The 23342-nt window shown below is 39.8% G+C and overlaps 1 protein-coding gene across 5 annotated transcripts in view; it reads left to right on the forward strand.

The window, feature by feature from the left end:
• HHIP (hedgehog interacting protein) overlaps window positions 1-23342 on the forward strand; it is a 385274-nt gene that overhangs the window by 350959 nt on the left and 10973 nt on the right. For 2 of the 5 annotated variants that reach the window (XR_004539039.1, XM_033940011.1), the window contains exon 13: window positions 895-1023. Coding sequence is in view for 3 of the 5 variants with exons in the window: in XM_033940011.1 (XP_033795902.1) it covers window positions 895-1023 (129 nt within the window). In the remaining 2 variants the exon portion in view is untranslated. Of the gene's footprint in view, window positions 1-894; window positions 1192-1378; window positions 1641-23342 lie in introns of those variants that run through there. The other 3 variants (XR_004539033.1, XM_033940010.1, XM_033940009.1) reach the window with 3 other exon arrangements.

Below are 23342 nucleotides of genomic sequence, written 5' to 3' on the forward strand. Positions count from 1 at the left end.
AAGAGCTATGTGCAACTCTACTAGGATTTCCTATACTAGGTGCTGATGTTCTGGAGACAGGTATGTATGTTTTTATTACGATCTTTGTGGTGATGTGAGGGAGCCAGTGAATGCTGAGGGAGTGTGTGGAGATGTTTACTTTGTTTCTGCAGTGGTTATCTGGTCATTTTGGATACTTTTTGGGCACTTATACCTGTTTTTAAATTGTCTAAGTCACAAAGTATAAGTTCTGTCCAGAAGTCTAGTAAAATATTCGATTATCCCTGCAGGACAACTAAGTCTAGATTGGCCCACATCCTGCCCCAACCACTCCTCCAAATACACCTCTTTCAGCTCTGGGCACACAGCGGCATTCAGAGGCCTAAAAAGTCCCTGGATACATCCAAAAAAATAGGTTTGATTATCGGCACTTGGATGACCTAAAAACTTGGCAGGTTTTTAGACGTGTTTAAGTTTTGATTATGAGCCCCTTAAGTTTTTAAAGCTAAGTTTCCTTTATTTATAATATTTAAATAAGTTTATTTATAAATTGCAGTATAATGGAAAAAAAAGCAAAACAGTGAAGAAAAGACCGATGACGATCAGACACGTAAAGCTTTGAGACAATGAGAGCTTTTGAGTCTTAAGTGGTGTTGCTTAGGTCTGTGAAAACAAATGAAGTAAATGAAAGAAGTTATTTAAATATCCCAGTGGATGAATGTGAATGAAAACAGTGTTTAAAAAATATAGTTGTCACTACTGCTGATTATTGCTCCATTTTTATTTGAATAAGGTCATAACTATGTAATGTTTAGATCTTTTATGTCCTGTATTCATAGCCAAGATACTTGAAAAAAGAAATTGGTTTTTGAAATGGCTTTATAGTGTGTGTGTGTGTGTTGTGTTTTTTTACAGCAAAATGTGAGCCAGCATGTTGTCACGGAGGAGTCTGCGTCCGACCAAATAAGTGCTTATGCAAAAAAGGCTATCTGGGTGCACACTGTGAACAAGTGGATAGAAACATCCGCAAAGTGGCCAGGGCAGGTATTCTTGATCAGATCATAGACGTAACTTCATATCTTCTGGATCTAACCAGTTACATTGTATAGTTCCTGGGACTGAATACTATCATTCCAATGGGCATTTTATTTGGAAACATGTTATATTTAAAAAAAAAAAAAAAAAAAAAACCCCCAACAAAAAGAACCAAACTGTTACTCTTTACAGACTCCTGTGATCCTCATTATTTTTTATTAATTTAAATATATCTTCTGGAAGAGTGTATGTATGGGGCATATATACCTATATATGGATATATGGCAAACATGAAAACAGAATGAGGCATGTAGCACTAAATTATTGACATCCCTCCTCCCTATCTTCCTTCCCCCACCTCCAGAGGACGGCAATAGCTAACTGAGGATATTGGCTTATGAAATACTGCTAATGGAAATCAATGCGTCCTCCTGAGGGAGGCAGTATTTACCCACTATCAATCCAAGATGTAAGTTGCTTTTTAAATCTTCATTATCAAACTTAGATGATCTCCTTGGATTTTGGCCAGGTACTAGGGACCTGGATTGGCCACCATGAGAATGGGCTACTGGGCTCATTGGACCATTGGTCTGACTCAGTAAGGCTATTCTTGTGTGTGCCAAGTATAGGACAATTAAGCTATTGTAACATCACTGATGAAGTTGGCTCTGAGGCACTGTGGAATGAGGCATTATGACATCACAATCTCAGCTCTGGAATGTTGCTACTCTTTGGGTTTTGGCCAGGTACTGGGGACTTGGATTGGCCACTTTGAGAACGGGCTACTGGGCTTGATGGACCATTAGTCTGACCCAGTAAGGCTATTCTTATATTCTTATCTTGGTTCAAATTCATTTTATATTTTACCAGACCTCGGCAATACCACTCCAGCAGCTCACAATCTCATCACTGCCTAAGGGCTCCTTGTGCAATGCTGCGGTAGCAGCTGCTGCTGCATTAATTGCTCCGATGCCCATGGGCTTCGGAGCATTTGCTGTGCCACTACCAAGGCTTTGTAAAAGGGAGGGTAAGTGCTATATACCACATCATCATTGGTCTATTATTTACTGAAACATTTCTAAAGCATTTATTAACTCCAAATTAATCTAATCTAAGACTTGGCTTTATATACCAAGTCATCATTCTAAGAAAGCTCGACTTGGTTTACAATAGTTAACTTAACAGAAAAAAAAACATAAGGAATAATGACAAAATTTCAAGAAAATTAATTTTCAAAATGTTTAGCCAATAAAGTGGTTTTTACAGATTTACGAAAAATTGAAGTGAACCAGATCTCCTTAAAAGAAGCGGAAGATCATTCCAAAAATCAAAGATTGACAAAAAATTACTGATCATCTTATTCATTAAACAGTAAAATATTTGGACTTAGCTTATTCTAGTCCAATGCTTCACAATACAGGCCGGTATAATCATGTTTCATCTGAGGCTTCCCCTTTAAAAATGGTCACCATCTCGCCAGCCATCTCCAACTTCTTGTCAAGAAGATGGTGACCATTTTTAAAGGGGACAGTCCTTGTGGAAGCCTCAGGTGAAACAATTCATGTCACTTAAGAGTCCTCATACCAGCCTGGACTGTGAAGCTTTGTTCTAGAACAGCGGTCTCAAACTCAAACCCTTTGCAGGGCCACATTTTGGATTTGTAGGTACTTGGAGGGCTGCAGAAAAAAATACTTAATGTCTTATTAAAGAAGTGACAACTTTGCATGAGGTAAAACTCGTTATAGTTTATAAATCTTTCCTTAATTGCTTCTGATAATTTCAGCTATACACAGCCGAAAGCAGCGCAACATGCAGAAAGTGAAGTTTAGATAGTTTTTCACTTTCTGCATGTTCTGGAATGTTGCCCACCTCACTGCTGTAACCACGCAAGCGCTTTCCTACGTCTAAGCGATTGTCCTCTCCACTCCACCTCACAATCACGTACAGATGCAGGAAAGTGCTTGCATGAGGTTACAGCAGTGAGCTGGGCAATGTTCCAGAACAATGGTAAGATATCGAGGGCCTCAAAATAGTACCGGGCGGGCCACAAGTTTGAGACTACTGTTCTAGAATAAACTACAAAGGTGCGCTAGCGTTTTTAGCTATTCAGCAAGCGAAAGAGATACAGGGTATTCCTTATTGAGATCGGGAATATAAGGTCTCTGCTTATACAGATGATAGACTGCTTTATTTGAGGAATCCTGAGACAACCATTCCTTGCTTACTTGAATTGATTGAGAAATTTGGAAAATTTTCAGGTTATAAAATAAATTGGAAAAAATCTGAAGTTCTTCCACTTAATGTCTATTGTACTAAAGGATTATTAAATTCATTTCCCTTTATCTGGAAAAATGAGGGAATAAAATATTTGGGTATATGGATAAAAAAACACACTGGAAGAAACAATAAAAATGAATGAAAAATGATTATTACAGAAGGTTACAGAATTATGTGAGCAATGGAATCTTTTACATTTATCCTGGTGGAGAGTCCAAACTATCAAAATGATGATTTCTCCTGTGGTTTGTTACCAAATGAGTATGATACCAGTTTTTTTTCAGGGGTCTTTTTATAAAAAATTGAATAGTATTCTTACAAAATTTATTTGGCTGGGTAGACTTGCTAGGGTTGCCTTAGTATCTCTACAAAAACCAATTACAGAGGGAGGGGTAACTTTTCCAAATTTTTATAGGTATCAGTCCTATATCATGCGCCAGGGTATGCATTGGGTCCTCCCAGAACTCATGGAACAGCTCCCAGATTGGCTGAGGTTGGAATGGCAGCTCCTGTTTCCTCTGAGGCTGTGTCATGTTCTTAGCATCAAAATGCCTAGGTTGTATAAAGAAAACAGAATATTAACAGATACATGGAAAACTATAAGATATGTTAATAATTTAACACCTATTCCAATACAAAATTCTACAAATCAAACCATATGGCTTAACTCCAAGATCCAAATTGGCGGATTTAAGGTCATCTGGAAGCATTGGATGATAGCAGGAATACGTATTTTAGAAGATGTTATATCCAATGGTAAACTGCTTGATTTTTCACAGTTGCAACATAAATTTGGTCTTGATAAATCACAAAGTTATAAATGGTTGCAACTGAAGCAGGCCATTCAGGTGGGGTTCCCTGAATGGAAAAATCTTAATAGTCAATATAGTTTAGAGTTCTTATGCTTTCAGACGGACTTCCTGGGACACCAGGCTGCACAGTGGTATAAATTAATATCTAAATTAATAAATAAAAAACCAAGGACTGGTCTTAGAGAAATTTGGAGCATTGAGATTAAGAATTCAAATACTGCATCTCAGTGGCCACGCATTTGGTCTTACATAAGAACATAAGAACATAAGCAATGCCTCCGCCGGGTCAGACCTGAGGTCCATCATGCCCAGCAGTCCGCTCACGCGGCGGCCCAACAGGTCCAGGACCTATGCAGTAATCCTCTATTTATACCCCTCTATCCCCTTTTCCAGCAGGAAATTGTCCAATCCTTTCTTAAACCCCTGTACTGTACCCTGCCCTATTACGCCCTCTGGAAGCGCATTCCAGGTGTCCACCACTCGTTGGGTAAAGAAGAACTTCCTAGCATTCGTTTTGAATCTGTCCCCTTTCAACTTTTCCAATGTACAATGTCTGCATCTATGAGACAAACATGGTTTTTCTTGTTGCATAGAGCCTTCTGGACCCCTGTTTGTTAAAAAAAATTGGATAGCTCTAAGTCTGATAAATGCTGGCATTGTCATCTTGAAGCAGGGACTTTAGACCATTTATTATTGTATTGTGCATTTATTAGGGAATTTTGGAAATCAATTTGGAGCCAGATAAATAGCTTATTAGAAAATTATGTGGCATTAACATATGACACAGTATTATTTGGCATGGAGATGAGGGCCAAGAGCCAAAGATCCTCTAATAATAATAAACTATTGCTCATTTTTACAGGAGTTGCCATACAACAAATAACACATAATCGGAAAAGTTGGAATAGACTGAACTTTAGATTTTGGTGGCATTCAGTATGCCATATTTATAAAATGGAAAGAACATTAGCCATTCAAAAAAGAAATTTTAATATATTTCAGGACGTGTGGAGGCCATTATCAGACTATTGTAAAGAATAAGTATACATTTTTCTTCCCTGTTTAGTACAAATGAAAAATAGGGAGGGGGGATTTTATTATTGAAGAAAATGATTTTATGAAATATATAAATGTTGGGAGGGAGGGGGATAAATTTAATTTGATAAAGATCAATTGTAAAATCTCAAGTGAATTATCTATGTTACAATGTTAATATTAATATTGATGTACTTGATGTAAGTTATAAAATGAATAAAGAATTTAAAAAAAAGAAAAAAGAAGATGGTGACCATTTTTAAAGGGGACAGTCCTTGTGGAAGCCTCAGGTGAAACGATTCACGTCACTTAAGAGTCCTCTTACCAGCCTGGACTGTGAAGCTTTGTTCTAGAATAAACTACAAAGGTGCGCTAACGGTTTTAGCTCGCGCTAAAATGCCCTGCGCGCTAGCCGCTACTGCCCCCTTTTAAGCAGGTGGTAATTGTCGGCTAGCGCGCACTATAGCACGCTCTAATCTTGTGTATACATTAAAAACGCTAGCACACCTTAGTAAAAGGAGCCCTAAGTAAAAATATTTTACAATTTAATGAATAAGATGAGCTGCAATTTGGAGTTAATAAAATGTTGGATATGCTCTTAGAAATTGTTCAGTAAATAATAGACCAGTGTTGATGTTGTCCACAAAGCTTAGTCAGTGCTGGAGTAGTTCCCGTGAGGTCTGGTAAAATATAGACTGCATTTGAACCAAGAATTATTTGCAAAATATGATCATCTAAGTTTGATAACAAAGACTGTGTTTGTTAACGTGTTTGAAAAATTTGAGATTTGCCTATCATTGTGTATCCTTCAGTTGCTTTTTAATGCCATTCCGAAAACACAGAATAGATAGTATTATTATTATTATTATTACTGTTACTATTATTGTGATTAGTGTAATGGTACCAGATGTACAATGCACCTTACAGACACTTATGATATAGACAGAATCTGTTCCTTAAAGATTACGAGCTAGTTAGCACAGATTTACTAAACACATAAACAAATAATATATCAGAGATCTAGCGTTAAAACAGGTAAAATGATTGGAAAGAAATAAACAACGGTGATATGTTTATATTGATTATTGTCTGCTGTCTGATCTATTGTTACCTGCTTAGAGGGTGGTAGTTCATTTCATTTTAAGTTGTATGATACTATCCATCCAGAAGTCCTATTACAAATCCAAAAGGCCTGTTTTTCGACGCCGCAGTAGCAAACTTGTGGCAAACGTGATGCAGCCCATTTAGTTCCTGTGGGCTGTGTTTCATTTGCCTCATCAGTACTTGCTACCGTAGCTTTATGAAAGGGGTTCTAAGCTTTTGTAGCCTTTCAGGGGGTAATTTTATAAAAACATTTCTTCCTATAAAGTCTGTATAAAATTACACACTCATTCATGCATAAAAAATTAGGCACATGGAGAGAGTGTACCCGTTTTTATGCAATTTGGGCTTGATTCGACAAATAGTGCCTAGGTTAGGCTAGGCAGATGCCTAACTTAAATTTGCGTTCAACTAAATCATTTTTAATTGGTTAAATGATGCAGTAATTGACTACATCATTAAAAAACATAATAATTTTTAACATAATAATTTTTTTTTATCATCAACAATGCCCAAGTCAAGGCCCCCTCCAATGTTTGGTGATGTCTACCTGAAAAGTAGGCATGGTTAGGGGTGGAGAATAGGCATGGTAAACTTAGGCATCGCTAGTTGTGTGAGTTAGGCACTGGTAACTTAGGCCAGGTAAAATCTGGCCTAATATATAGCGCCTATCTCAACGATGCCTAGCGTTGACTAGGCACCACTAGGCGTGATTCTACAAAGGGTGCCTAGTGGTTGAACTATAACCACATGGACCAGCACCTACAAGTTAGACAGTTAGACGCCATTTATAAAATCAGGCCCAGGGGCCTAGTTCGAGCGGAGCTGAGGTAAAGTTGTGGTATAAGTGTGCATTTTCTAAAATACACACATACATTTACATCTTTTTCAAAAGCAGGTGTAAATTTCTGTGTGGGCATTTCTGCACTATTTAAATTGATTTAATTTAATTACACATTTATAACCTGCTTAACCATTGTTACACATTGGTAACCCGCTTAACCATTATTATAACTGAAGGCGAGGCACAGCAATCATTAAAAGGTTACAATTAGACAGTAATGGCATAAGGTCATCCTTCTCATACAAATTAAAAGAATAAATTTCCCTTATAGAAATTACATAGAACATAATATAAACATATTGAGGCAGATTCTACTTCATAAATGTGTATAGATGCCTACGTTGACTGTATAAATCAGGCACTTTTTTGGAGTCCTCAAATAGACAGTTATAAAATTACCCCCATTGTGTGCGTGAAAAAGAGAGAGAGAAAAAAAATCACATATTCTCATATCTAGTGTGTACTTCTGAGGGATATTTGACACAATCCAAGGCATAAATCTATATGCTTATCAAATAATGTTATGAAGGATTATTTTGTATCACTGAAAATATTACTGGCTATTGGATTTGACCTTCCTAATCAGAAAGGCTTCAATAACTTACTGCACACACAGACATGTCCAAAGAACTTTAAAATGTGGCATTATAGTAAAACTAAAATGTTCCTCTTTTGTGGTTGAGATGATGGTCTGGAACTCAACCATTTCAAAATTTAAATTCTTGTTGTCACCACTGTACTTTCTTATGGAGTGCTATGTATTTTTCTTTCTGTCTCTTACAAAAATGCAGACATTTGTTTATTTCATCTTCTGTATCAAGAACAACTCTGGGGTGTTGCTTTTTTTAAATCAATTATCTGAAAGAGTACTTTAAAACAAACTAATACAAATTCATATGTTGTTCATCATACTCCTAAAATCCACTGCTTCTTCCTAGGATAAGCAGCATAAAATCTGTTAGCATTTTGCCAGGTATTCGTGACCTGGGTTGCTCACTATAGGAAACAAGATACTGGGCTTGATGGACCTTCAATCTGTCCCAGTATGGCAACTCTTGGCCCAGAACACTAAAAGCTCTGACGCTGCTCCAACGCAGCGTTGGAACATTTAGCGCTCCTGGCCATGGCTTAGTAAAAGGATGGGGTGGGGGGACATATGTTCTAAAAATTGTATAACAGTGAGTACTCAGATTGGTTCGTATATGCAATCTCATTTAGGGAGGAAGTGTTATTTTACTGTTAACCATAATAATTAGTAAATAGGGGATGTAGTTATCAACTTGGGCTACTGTCAAGATATTATTTTACCACTGGTTCATGCTGTTTTAGCACAGGTCCCATTGTATTCAATGAGGCCCCATTTTATCAAACCTCTTAAGGTTTTGTTTTTTTTATCACGGGTAGCTGCAGTAAAAGCTGCAACGTTCATAAGAATTCTATGAGCATCGGAGCTTTTACCACAGCAGCTTGAGATTTAAAAAAAACTCTAATATGGCTTGATAAACAGGAGCCTTAACTACTAATAGCCTGGCTGCCCTGAGTAGGCCCGCTCTTACTATCAGAAGCTAAGCAGGGTTGGACCTGGCTAGTACCTCAATGGGAGACCACCTGGTAATGCTATATGCTGTAGGCTGAAGGGCCCTATGTTAGCGACATAGTGGGGCCACACATTGCATGGGAGAAGGCAATGGCAAAGCACTCTTGGGCGGATCCCTCACTGTGCATGTTGCTATGACTCAGTGGCATAATCTGTCCATCAATTACTAATTCACTAATATAAAGGAGTTAATTAGTATTTCCTTGTGTTAAACAATCGATTTTATGAAAATACTCCACAAGTTAGAGAAACAATATAAATATTAGAAGCATAAAACGCTATGTAATAATAATAAATATTAGTTAGTGTAAGTGAAATGCTCAGTCACCAACCGATCCGTGCATAAAGTACTACTAAAAGTACAAACGCCGGTTGTGCAACTGGGACCATCATTGCATTCTCAGTCCCTAGGAGTACAACTGGCGCTTGTACTTTTAGTAATACTTTATGCACGGATCGGTTGGTGACTGAGCACTTCACTTACACTAACTAATATTTATTATTATTACATAGCGTTTTATGCTTCTAATATTTATATTGTTTCTCTAACTTGTATAGTATTTTCATAACATCAATTACTAATAAAAAGTAAAGTAACTCATCTTAATCCTTTAAGTCTAATTGCATCAAATAAAGCTGTATTAAAATAGCATGAGTTACTGATAAAATAACATGCAGTGGCATAGTAAGGGTGAGTGGCGCTCTCTTCCCTGCCCCCGCTGTTGCGTAAACATCCCTTTCCCATAACTTTTTTAACTTCTGCGGCATGAGCAGCATGCCCACACTGGTGTCAGCTCGCCCTTTGATGTCATTTCCTAGGCATGGGTCCCAGAAGTGACATCAGAGAGAGCGCCAATGCGGGCAGCAACCTCATGCCAGGGAGGGAAAAAAGGAATGGGGGACGCAAGGAAAGGGGCAGAGAGGAGGAGGGGTGCAATGCACTTAGGAAGATGGCGCCCATTCGTACCCCCCTTACTATACCACTGATAACATGTCTTGATTGTAGCCTCAACCTTGTAAAATAGACATCACCAAAACATGACACGAGGTCTTTTTTCAAAAGCATTTATAAAGTCCATGGTAGTGATAATGACAATATTAGCAGGTTTTTTAAAAAAAATACGTCTGTGGCACTTGAATCAGATAACTAAATCTTGATATAGCCAAAGCTATCCAAATAAATTGAGGGCAGAGTTTGGGATATTCTAAGCGGTATGAGAAATAGCAAGTCTAAGGTCAAATGTCTCACAGTTATATCTGGATATTCAGTGGCAGTAGCTAAACAGATTTCATAGCCAAATACACATATGATTTGAAACTGTCAAGATTCTTGCAGCTGTCTGGGTAGTGGTTCATCCAAGTCTGCTTGACCGACATTTCAGCCATCTTGGTATGACTTCAAGTTACTGAAAAACAATTACAAAATCATTTCCTACAATTTATTTATATGTCTAGTTGGTTATTTAGCCCGTCCTCCCATAAGAGCCCAGAATGGGTAACAAAAATACATTCATAATAATTCCACATACAGAGAATAAAAAAAACATATTAAAAGAAACAGACATCATAAAAACATCTTAGGGCTCCTTTTACTAAGCCACGTTAGGGCATTAATGCACGGAATAGCGTGCGCTAAATTGCCCCACGTGCTAGCCACATAGCGCGGGTTCAATGCGCGCTAAAATGCGTGCGCTAAAAATGCTAACGCAGCTTAGTAAAAGGAGCCCTTAGTCTCTACAGCAATAATGCCCATTCAATAACCAAGAATTACTAAATTCAAAACATATAAGTTTTCACAGTCTTACGAAAAGACAATAACTCATCAAAAGAGCTTAGTTATAAAATATGAATAAGTTCATTTACAGGCAGTGTCCCATTGAAATAGTTTTGCTGAAGGAACACAAAATGGTATAACACACAGAAAGGACTCCCATTATATAGAGCAAAAAGGACCTCAAGTGAACCTATGCAGACTTTTCAACAGTACAGGATTCTCAAAAATAATTCCCGTCATAGGTCCTAAAAATAACTCCATGAATAGAGGTGCATCTTCTCCACAAACTCAATCATATTTCTCTTTCATAATACCATTGCTTCCCAGCAAAACACGATCCTACTTCTAAGTCCACTTATATTGTTAGTAATGGAGCACTTATCCGTAATAAGACAAAAAGCCTCAAGGACAATCAATTTATTGAGAACATCTAATTTTTTTTTAAAACATGTAAATACAAATAACTAAAACATAAGGCAAGCTTTACAGAGAGTCCTTAGTCCTTTTTGTATTGGACCCCAACACGGTCTGTGTTTCGGCTTGAAAAGCCTTCCTCAGGGGTGTATAGATAAAATCCAGTAGATGGCGCCAGTATACTTGTAAATAAACAAAACAGGAATGCTCTCAGTTCATAAGGAAGAACTAGCAAAACAACTTATTGCCCAGGCCAAAAAAACGCTGCGAGCTTCGAATCATTCACTGCTAAAAAAGATGCTTTAAAAAAGTTTTTTAGCAGCGACACAATGGCTCGGCATTCAGAGTGCAGCCAACCTCCATTGCTCGGACCTCCCCTTCGAGGTCCTTTTGCTCCATATAATGGGAGTCTTTTCTGTGTGAAGTTCCAGTTTGTAGAAGACGGTTTTGTAATTGTTTTTCAGTATTTTCTCTCCACTCTAATTATGAGCTTCTTTTATAAAGCCACGCTAGCGGCTGCCACTTGGCAAGCACTCCGACATCCATTAATTCCCTATGGATGGCGGAGCGATTGCCACAGCAGCGGCCGCTAGCGCAGCTTTGTGAAAAGGGGGGACATATTTTTAGTCATCGTGGCTTCAATGTAGACATTTCAAATTATACATTCAATCCTTTGGATGAGTATTGAACTTGACAATTTTTCCATACTCCCCCCATTTAAAAAAATGATACAACATTCACCAGCCTAAATTGGAAAAAGTATGGTGAGAGTAGGTGAACTGTTTAACATGCCATGAATCTTGGCCTAGAACCTTACCCTTTTGTCATCATGTGTTCTTAAAAAAAGGCCAAGAAGGAGAACAGTAAGCAGTGAAAAACCAGTTTTAAAATGTTCTTGTATAGAATGTGACAGTTGTCATGGGGCTGGATGAAGTACTCTATATGAGATTAAAATGTGTTGAAATTATCATGCTTCATACTTGAGTAACTTCAAGTAACATAATAAATGGCGACAGATAAAGAGACCTGAAAGGTCCATCCAGTCTGCCCTGTAATCCCATGCATTACAATTCCATGATTAAATTAAAATGTCTTTTTCTCTGTTATTTCTGGGCCATAGACCTTAGAAGTCTATCCGGTACTGTCCTTAGTTTCCAACTACTGGAGCTGCTATTGAAGCTCACTCCGGCCTATCCAAACCATCTCCTTTGCAGGATTCAGACCATGAAAGTTAGGTCATTTGGGTTCATCCCATGATTTATTGAATTCCATCACAGTTTTCCTCTTCACCACCTCCCTCGGGAGAGCATTTCAGGCTTCTACCACCCTCTCCGTGAAAAAGAATTTCCTAACATTACTCCTAAGTCTGCCACCCCTCAACCTCAATTTATATCCTCTAGTTTTACTAATTTCTTTTCTCAGGAAAAGATTTGGTCCTATATTAATACCTTTCAAATATTTAAATGTCTGTATCATATCACCCCTTCCCTCTCCTCCAGAGTTGTTGAGGTCTTCCAGTCTCTTCTCATACTTCCTTTGGCGCAAACCCCCTACCATTTTTGTCGCGTTCCTCTGGAGCATTTCAAGTCTTTTTATTTCCTTGGCCAGATAAGGGCATAGGTGCAGATTTATGAGTATAGTTTGGTTTATTCAAATAAGTAGCCATGTTAGAAAAGTTGCTACTTAGGTACTTTGTTTTATAATGGCAGTACACTTATACAGCAACACTTTTATCATTGGCATTTACATTTTATTTATATACTTAATTTTATAGCTTGTCCTCCCAAAGGAGCTCAGAACAGGTTATATCAGGTACTCAAGCACTTTCCCTCTCTATCTCAGCAATCTCACAATCTATATAATGCATCTGGGGCAGTGGAAGATTAAAGCCCTGATTCTACAAAGTGCGTCCCAATTTTAGGCAGCTGTAGGCGTCCTACAGCTGTCTAATCAGCCAATCGGGATGCACGTTTTTTTTAAAAAATGCTCCCCAGGCAGGCCGCCTATATTGAAGGCGCCTCCGGGAGCCTAGGGAGGCCCGCAAGATGCCTAAGCTCGCCTAAGGGCCTTAGGAGGGCCTTAGGCAAACCTAGGCGGCCCTACGCATCTCCCTAGTAGAGGAAGAGATGCTTAAAATGTAGGCCAGCAAAATGCTGGTCTACATTGTAAGTAGACGCGGCCGCTATACTTATCGCGGCAAGAGATCTCCCTGCTGCAATAAGTATAGCGGCCGTGGCCGCCTGTCCCATCACCGGCAGGAGGATGCCCAACTCCTCCTGCCGGAATCCCGGACCCGGACACCCCCTCCCCCCCAAACTGGTAATCGCCGGCAGGAGGATGCCCAAATCCTCCTGCCGGAACCCTCCGGACCCCTCCTTCCCCCCAAACTGGTAATCGCCGGCAGGAGGAGACCCAATTCCTCCTGCCGGAACCCCCCAGACCCCCTCCGGACCCCCCCCATGCTAACGACGACCCCCCCCAACTAACCTCCCTCCCCCAACTAACCTTTAAATGTTGGTCGGCTGGACGGGTCTTGCTGCCATCCAGCCGATAGGCCCGCCTCGTGGAAATGAGATGGGCCCGCCCCTTCCCGGCCCATCCCCACTAAATCTAAGGCCTGATTGGCCCAGGCTCTAGAAGCCTGGACCAATCAGGCCTTAGGCATAGCGGGTCCGCCCATCCCCACTAATCCTAAGGCCTGCCGGCGATTACCAGTTTGGGGGGGAGGGAGGGTCCGGGTCCGAGGTTCTGGCAGGAGGAGTTGGGCTTCCTCCTGCCAGCGATTACCAGTTTGGGGGAGAAGGGGGGTCCGGGGGGTTCCGACAGGAGGAGTTGGGCATCCTCCTGCCAGCGATTGGACAGGCGGCCGCTATACATATCCCTTGCCACGATAAGTGTAGCGGCCGTGTCTAATCTAACCCAATTCTCTAACCAGCGTCTGTAACATGGACGCTGGTTACAGAATCGGGGTTTAGTGTAGGCCCGATTCTGTATAGGACACCTCTCCCGGGTGTCCTATCCAGAATTTGGGCCTAAGTGTCTTACCCAGGGTCCCAAGGAGCAGCACAGGGTTTGAACCCACCACTTCAGGGTGCTGAGGCTGTAGCTCTAACCACTACGCCAAACTCTTCCCTAGTCAGCATTTACACCATGTGTAATCCCTGACTAACTTCTTGTTTTGGCTTGAGGTTTGGAGGACTGCTTGAACGGAAGAAAAATGCTTACCACTCTACTATTCAAAATCACCTCAAACTGCAAAAAAAATTGAGTTTCTTAGGACAGTTCCCTAATTAGCTTCGCACAGACCTGCACAGATTCCGCATGCAGATTCCAAAAATTACATCTTATTTTTGAATATAGCGCTACTGATATATACAAAGCCACTAGTGATGCTGTTCATTTTTTTTATATGTGTTCATTTATAAAATGGATTTTACTGTTGTGTAGTGCTATGAAAGCAGACTGAAAACTCACCTTTTTGATATAGCTTTCAATCCTTAACCCTACTCCTCTGCCCTCCAACCCAGCCAGCTGATTAACCATTCCCCTTAACTGTATCCATGACATCTTGTTTGTCTGTCTTGCCTGTTTAGATTGTAAGCTCTTTCAAGCAGGAAATCTTTGTGACTGTGTACAGCGCTGCGTGCATCTGGTAGCACTATAGAAATAATTAATTGTAGTAGTACCCTGTTTCCCTGAAAATAAGACCTATCTCGGAAATAAGCCCTAGCATGATTTTCAAAAATGCTCCTAATATAAGCCCTACCCCCAAAATAAGCCCTAGTTAAGATCAACCCCTGATCCCCTTCCCCTGAATGTCACCAACACTCCCTGACTCCATCCCTGCCCGATGCGCCGAAAAAATCAGACTCGTTGATTCAGCAACTCCCACCCCAGTAAGTCCTGACATACCTCTGCTCTGAGGCCTCCTAAAGTAGCAGCGGTGGCAGTGCTCTGAATGGGCTGCTTCACGGCCTTCCCCGCCAGAGCTTTCCCTCTGCCGCATCACTGAACGCTGCCACCACTGCTGTTTTTGGAGGCCTCGGGCAGAGGTATGCCAGTCTCATGGTGGGAGGGTCAGTGGGGTTCTGCTGCACAGGGGGATGGCAGGGAGGGATAGAAAGATACTGCACAAGGAGATGGGTGAGAAGGAAGGAAAGATGCTGCACATGGGGGGAGAAAGGAAAGAGGAAGAATTGGGTTGGGGTAGAGGAGAGGAAGGGAGAGAAGATTATTGTACATGAAGAAAAATAAGACCTCCCCCGAAAGTAAACCCTAGGGCATTTTTTGGACCCCAAATTAATATAAGACACTGTTCAATTTAATAATGACTACTTTTGCAGTTAGAGTAACCCATGTGGTGTTCCACAAGGCTCTCCATGTTCCCCTTTACTTTTCAATGTATATCTGTCTTCATTGGGCTCTAGATTATCCATTCTTAGGATTAAGTTGTTTAGTTATGCCGATAACATCACTATTTTAAATCCAATTTCAATTTCACATATCAGTCAGTTAGTTGCTGATTTATTCCAGATTATTGAACAGTGGATGATTTAATTTAAATTGAAACTTAATTTGAAGAAGACAAAACTTTTCTTTGCATCACCATGTCAAAATCATACTGACACCATCCATGTTTTTAAATGCCATAACATATCCTATTCAATCTACCATTAAGATTCTGGAAGTGATATTGGACCAGAACTTAACTATGAAAAATCAGGTTGGTGCTGTGGAAATTGAGCACCAGTAGAGCACACTTTGATGTTTTATCTTTTAAATTGCTGGTACAATCATTAGTTCTAAGTCAGCTGGACTACTGCAATATTGTTTACTTCACTGGTACTCAAAATAATCTTTGTAGATTACATATCACCCAGAACGCAACCATTCAAATGATTTTTAATTTGAAAAAGTTTGATCAAGTTACTCCTTTTTTTTATGAACTACATTGACTGTCTGTTGAGGCTCGAGTGAAATTTAAGTTTGGATGCATTTGTTTTAAGATGTTTTCAGGTCAAATACCCAATTATCTTGTAGATTCATTCACTTTTGCAAATTCTATGCATCCTCGAAGCACACATACTCTATTTGGTTTATCTGTTAAGGATTGCCAATATAAAAATATCACCAGCGTCTTTATTCGTATCAAGTAGCATTGTGGGATAGGGATCTTAAATCTATGATATCGACCTCCAGCTCTTATCAACATTTCAGGAAATAATTGAAAACTTATTTCTTTATTAGATTTGTATACAATTCATGTAATTCATCTAATTGTATGTCCATTATTTTTTGTAAACCATATTGAGCTGAATGGCATTGCGGAATAGAAATGGATTTTTATGTTATGCTTTTTTATGTTATGTAGAGGTGCTGAATGAGATATTCCACTGACTTCCAGAGTTATCCAGATAATGGTGATGTTCAAGCACCACTTTCTGGGTGCTGATCCAGATAACTTAGGCCAACAAATTTCCTCTGCTAAGTTACCAGATAGTTATTTGGATATGGCAGTGCTGAATATCACCTCTATCTAGATGATTTCCTGCCCTGCCTATGCTATCCAGATAGCACTTTAGCACATAATTATAGTATTCTGTAAGTAATCAAAATTATGCAAGTGTTGGAGCCCCTTCTATATTCCAATGTGTATAACCCCAATCATTCAAGCAAGTCACTAAGCAAGTTACATGCATCAATTAGAACTGCGCTTAGCGCCCAACTACCACTTATGTGCATAAGTACAATTCAAGCAGAAGTGCTAGAATTCTGTAATTTTGGTGCTGAAATTGCATTTACATTTAGGTACAAATATTACAGAATTAGGAGTTAATGTTTAATATATTCTGACCACTTCCTAGTATCAGATAAATAACTTAGATAACATAGTTGGAGGGTCCTTTACTAAGGATTTGTGGCAGATAGGAATAAAAACGCTAGAGATTGAATGAAATTGAAATTAATGATAATGTGTTGAATTAGTTTGCAGGTGTTTTGAAAAATAGGACTTACTGTGTATATAGAAAAGGTGTTTCAACTTCTATGTCGAAGGCATCGGGTGGAGTCCCACAAGGACCCTCTTTTGCATTTATTATTTACCACTTTTTAAAATTCTTTAGGTTATTTTTTTTAAATCAAATTTAGGAGTTTATGATTTTTCATATGCTGATGGCATTTTTATTTTGGTTTCGTACTTGAGCTTTTAAACTATACATTTATTAAAGACCAACACTGAGGACTCCTTTTACGAAAGCGCGTTAGGGCCTTAACGTGTGGAATAGCGTGCGCTATAATGCCCCGCACGCTAGCCGCTACCGCCTCCTCTTGAGCAGGTGGTAGTTTTTCGGCTAGCGCATGCTAATCCAGTGGAGCCCTGAGTTGGTGGATCAATATACCCATATTAACTTTCTTATTTTATTTATTTATTTAAAGAACTTATTATTCCTTTATCTCCTAAGCAGCTTACAAGTAAACATACACAGTAGAGGTCAAATTTTACCATACATTTTCCAATATATTATAAACATCAATCAGCTTTGTTTACATTGTTCAACAAAAAATTGTAGTCATTCTCAAACATTTTATTGGATGTCAGAGGGACAGCTAAGATGAAAAAATGAGCCTTAAGTAATTTTCAAAATAGTAGTACATTCTTACAAAAATGTACTCTCTCTGGTCAGACCATTCCAAAGACTGCATTAGTCTGATTTAGTGATACTAAATTATTATATGTAACTAGCATTATTTTATCTACTGGGGAAATTCTGCTTATTGACAATCAATCCAGATTCTAGAGTACTGAATATAATCTAAGATTCTAAATTGGCCTTTGAGGTACAAATAAATAGACTTACAAGATAACAGTAGAACTATTGGGCCATTCTTATTTCTCAGTTTGACAATTGTAACTCTGTATAATAGAAATTTGGTTAAATTACTGTATACATTACAATTATTGCATAACATAGCAGCTAGGTTGATTTGGGCCACAGTAGATTTGAGAGAGCTTCTCCTCTGTTGAGGGATTTACATTGGCTCCCTGTGAAGGCATGAATTCAGTTTAAACTAGCATAACCCCTCCCCCCCCCCTTTTTTATAAAACCATAGCATGGTTTTTAGCGCTGGCCACAGCAGTAACAGCTCCGACGTTCATAGAATTCCTATGAGCGTCAGAGCTGTCACCATTGTGGCCGATTCCAAAAAATCACGTTATGGTTTTGTAAAAGGGGGGATATTTAGTATTTAAGATTTTACATGGAATGATTCTTTTTTCAGATATCTCTTTTATAAATTTTTGAAAATTTAAAATGTATTTTTTAAGATTGATTATTTTAGTTTTATAATTACTTATCTAATATAATCTGATCTTTTATTTATGAATTGCACTATACCTGCATAGGTTCAAGGTGATTTACAAGTAAGAGAACCCTTGTTAGAGCAGGTGGGTACTTCCAATTGAAGGTCATATCAGATTTACAATAAACTCATTATATAGACTGAACAGAGATTTCAATATAGGTAAAGATGAATAACAGCAAACTTTTTACAATTTGATTTGATATTGGGCACCGCTGGAATGGAGCTGATAGTTTTGTTGTAGATGAGCGGGATTACCGTACTGTAATCAGTTATAGACTGGTAGGCATTAGGGATGAGAGTTGGATTCATATTCATTGGAGCTGTCCAATAGGCATTGCCTTGGGTAAGGTTCAAACAGGTTGCGGTAGAGATATGTTTTTAGACTTCTTCTGAATTTTAGGTAGCAGGATTCTTTTCTTCCAGATTTTAATAGCAACATAAGTGAATAAGAGTTGAATATTCGTTTGTATTTGATTCCTCTAGGAGAAGGGAGAATCATTAGCAAGGTATTAGCTATTCAAGCCAAAGAGGAGTTGAATTCAGAGAAGATATGAATTAATGCCTCAGATGAGCAGGTTTTGCGTACATGGTATGGAGTGCAGGAACTTTAAATGAAATTCAGGAGGTTATTGGCAACCAGTGAAGTTTATGAAAGTAATCTGATAATCTATCAAATTTTTTGAGCCTGAAAATCAACTTCATTGCTGTATTTTGTATCAGTTGTAATTGTCATATTTCTATTATATTTATCACAGCATAAAGTGAGTTGTAGTAAAGTTGAGAAAGTATGACATTTGGACCAAAACAGTTGTCTTACTCCAATTTGATATCTCAGCAGCTTTTGACTCAGTAGATCATGACCTATTACTTATGAGACTCATTGAAATTGGTATAGGATGACTGGTACTTAATTGGTTCCACTCATTCATGACAAACAGGGAATATGTGATATGTAAGGATAAACGTTATCGAAAAGCTGGAAGTCATTCTGCAGAGTACCTCAAGGCTCCCCCTCCTCCCCCATCTTATTTAACCTATTCATGAGCTCACTTGGGGGTCTTGAATTTGAGAAAAGAGAACTACTAAGCTATGTAGACAACATATTCCTATTCATTCATCTAGATCTAACATCCACAAAACCACCAGAAAAAATTCTGAATGGAATAAACATAATCTCAGCTTGGGCAACCGAGAACAAATTCAAATGCAAAGCCATCAAAACCAACCTACTATGGTTCCACACAACCCAACAAACAGTCACAAACTCCTTGAATTTACCTTCTGGGGTCAACCATAAAACATCGAAAGTGCTGGGAATCATTCTGGATTCAACTCTCTCCTATGCACCTCCAATTTCCAACTTATTGAAGAAAATTTCCCACAGTATGAAGTGACTATGGCTGATTAGACCATGTTACTTTGAACACCACTTTGCTGTTTTGGTCTAAATTAGAGAGCTGCACGGGAACGGGGATGACGGGAATCCCGCGGGACCCGCGGGGATCCCGCGGGTTCCCCCTTTGGGTCACGGGGATCCCGTGGGGACGCCCCCTAGGGTCGCGGGGATCCCGTGGGGACGCCTCCGAGAGTCGCGGGGTTCCTGCGGGGTTGGATCGCAGCGGAGTTGGTCGAGCCGCGAGGGTAGTCTCCTTCTCCTTACCTGCCCTGTCGCAGCACACATCCGAACGGAAATCTTCCCGATGTCAGCGCTGACGTCGGAGGGAGGACTTAAGCAAAGCCCTCCCTTCCTCCGACGTCAGCGCTGACATCAGGAAGACTTCCGGTCGGCTGTGTGCGACAGGGCAGGTAGGAAGAAGGCAATGGCGTACGAAAGAGGGGGGAGGGGGCGGTCCGCCCCGGAGAATGTGCACAGCCGGTCAGGTCCCCCGATCGACCGACAACAGGCCCGGCCGACAAATCTCCCTGCTCTGTAGCCGCGAATCTAAATTACCTCTTACAGCAGCTTCACTACTCCAGCTGCTGTAAGAAGGTAATTTAGATTCGCGGCTACAGGACAGGGAGATTTGTCCGACCGGGCCTGTTCTGTTGTCGGTCGGGTGCAAAAGCGCCACAAAGGTGGAGGCAGGGAGGGAGGAAAGGTGGAGTGGAGAAGAAAAGACGCTTAAGGGGGGAGAAGGCCGCTGAAAGTACTGGGGAAGACAAAGGGGTGGAAAAGAACGCTGAAAGGACATGGGGTAAACGGGAGGAAGGGGGGGGAAGGACCCTGAAAGCACTGGGGAAGACAAAGGGGTGGAGAATGCCGCTGAAAGGACATGGGGAAGGCAGAGAGGGGAGAAGGATGCTGCCTGACAGGACATGGGAAAGATGGTGGGGGAGAAGGACACTGAAAGGAAATGGGGAAGAGGGAATGGGAAGAAGACGCTGGCAGGGAAGAAGACAGAGGTGCCAGACTATGGGGGGAGCGGAGGGAAAAAGATGGGTGCCAGACCAATTTGGGAGGGGGGAGAAAGGGAGAGGCACAGTAACAGAGCAAATGGAAGACACAGAGAGAAGAGAGGCAGTGGATGGAAGGAATTGAATGAGAACATGAAGAAAGCAGAAACCAGGCAATAAAGGTAGGAAAAAAATTATTATTATTTTTTTTTTTTGCTTAAGGATAAAGTAGTATATTAGTTGTGTTGATAAAAATTTATAAACATTAGAGGCTCTGGTAGAAACCCGTTTACAAAGTATGTATTCTTCCCAATTAATATTTCCAAATTAATAAAGTCTTTTTGCTTATTTTTAAATGGGTTTCTACCAGAGCCTTTAATTCAGTAGCATAATTAAATGAAATAACTATTTCTGTAGTTTATAGGGACAGGCGGGGACGTAGGGGATTCCTCGCGGGGACGGGTGGGGACGGAGGGGATTCCTCGCGGGGACGGGTGGGAGTCCTCACGGGGACGGGTGGGACTTTGGCGGGGACGGGTGGGGACGGGTGGGATTTCTGTCCCCGCGCAACTCTCTAGTCTAAATGTCATATTTTCTCAACTTGACTATTACAACTCACTATATGCTGTGAAGGAGAGAAAAACAGCAAATGACCCTGGATACACAGATAGAAGGAAGTACAGTCAGAGACTGGGAAAAGATGTTTAGAAAAATAAAATCACCAGACAACAAAGGTAGGGGAAATTATTTTATTTTCAAGTTAGTAATTGAAATGTGTCAGTTTTGAGAATTTACATCTGCTGTCTATATTTTGCACTGTTCAGGAAGAAATGCATATGTTTCTATTTCTCTGGGGTTGTACTGCATGCAGAGTCTTACATCTTAGGGTTTCTTTTGTATATATTAGTACTTTTAGTTTGTGGTCCTGTATTTGCATAGGGATTTTCTGTGTTTTGCATGTGTAACCAAGGCCAGGTGTTCAGGTAGGAATGAATGTTGAGAAGCATACTGTGTGCTTTGTGTAGTTTAATTTTATGGTTAACTATTATGTGTTGTTAATAAGATTATATTGTGTGTCTATATGAAAAATGAATGGAAAAAATGCTATTACAATTAGTACTAGTATGGGGGTGTGGTCTGAGGTGGAGCTTAAGTGGGGTATGGGGGCGGAGATGATCAGGGAAATACTATAGAACTTAGAGACCTGAGTGGTCAAACCCTCTCACAGTGAAAAGAGGGGGATTCATCCTATTCTAGATCTATGGTCCTTCAACAAGTTCCTAGTTTGGGAAAAGTTCAAGATGGTTTACCTGATCACCTTGATTCCACATTTTCAAAGGGGGACCTAATGGAAGCAATTACTGTTAAATGGATTCTTACTGTGTTTTTAGAAAGTTTTTAAAAATTTATTTGTTTGATAAGTTTGTCAAATAATCATGCATTTTTATCTTATTATTATGTTTTACAAATTTTATGTATATGTCACTGACTGTACAGTTCTTCTCTGTTAACCGCCCGGAACTTCACGGATGGGCAGTATACAAGAATAAATGTATTATTATTACATTCAAGCCACTAGAGGTTTCTCAGACTTGTTGTAGGAAAACACTACTACCAGTCTCACGTCCTGCCCCTCTGCCTTACTTAAGTACTACATGTGTTTATCAACTGTGGTGATTAAGTTTACCACACACTTATGCAAAATAAGAACCATAGAAGCCACACACTTATCTGCAATTTAGCAACAATGTTACTAGCCAGCAGTAGGTTCACCTTATAGAGAACCGTATTTAATAAATATAGTGGCAAAAAAGCCTCAATTATTACATCGAGACAATTTACATAGATTTTAAGCTGCTCTTTTTTGGTCACGGACATAAAAAAACTCCACTCAGAATACCAAATCTCAAATAGGGGCTTAGCCCACCCCTGTACACAGTGTTAAAGTATCTAAATCATTCACTTAACTTAAAGAATAGCAGTGATCTAACAACGGCTTTGCATGCCTGCCTCAGCGTCCCTTGTTTTTGCTTCAAACACTGGCTCCATTTTTCTTGTTTTTTTTTGTATCCACTTAAGTTTTAGTTCTTCTGACAAGGACCTTGTTTCACCTAATTTTTGGCTGTGCCAGGGAATTCTCAGTATTACTTTCATTACAACTAATTCCGTGCACTAACAACTGCAAGACACTAGCACAGAGTTTATGGGTTTCTTCGTTTTCATTTGGTGTTAGCACTTCCGTTACGATAACATAAACTGCTTTAATCATTGTGAATTTTAATAAAAAGTGCACCATTCACATCTCTGATTAAGCCCTTTTGGCCAGATTGTATCCATATAAAATATCCACCTTTGTTTATGTTAATATAATTTTCTTTTAATATTTCCTCTTCATTGTGTAATCGGATGTGTTCTAATACTGAATATTTAAAATAATTAAATGTGCATCATCTCTTCCCTGTCTTCTCTCCTTCCATGTGCACCATCTCTTCCCTCTCTTCTCCGACTTCCTTCCGTCCATTTGCCATCTCCATCCCTCCCCCTCCCCTCTTGCCTTCCCCTCCCCTCCATCCATGTTCCACCATCTCCTTCCTCTCCCCATTCCTCTCCTTTCTGCCACTCCTATTCAGCATCTCTTCCTTCTTCATCCCCCCTCACCGCCCGTCCATCCAGTTCCACCAAATGTTCTCACCTGGTTCCAAAGCCCCCTAACTACAA

The sequence above is a fragment of the Geotrypetes seraphini genome, chromosome 1, assembly GCF_902459505.1.
Source record: "Geotrypetes seraphini chromosome 1, aGeoSer1.1, whole genome shotgun sequence".
NCBI lineage: Eukaryota > Metazoa > Chordata > Amphibia > Gymnophiona > Dermophiidae > Geotrypetes > Geotrypetes seraphini.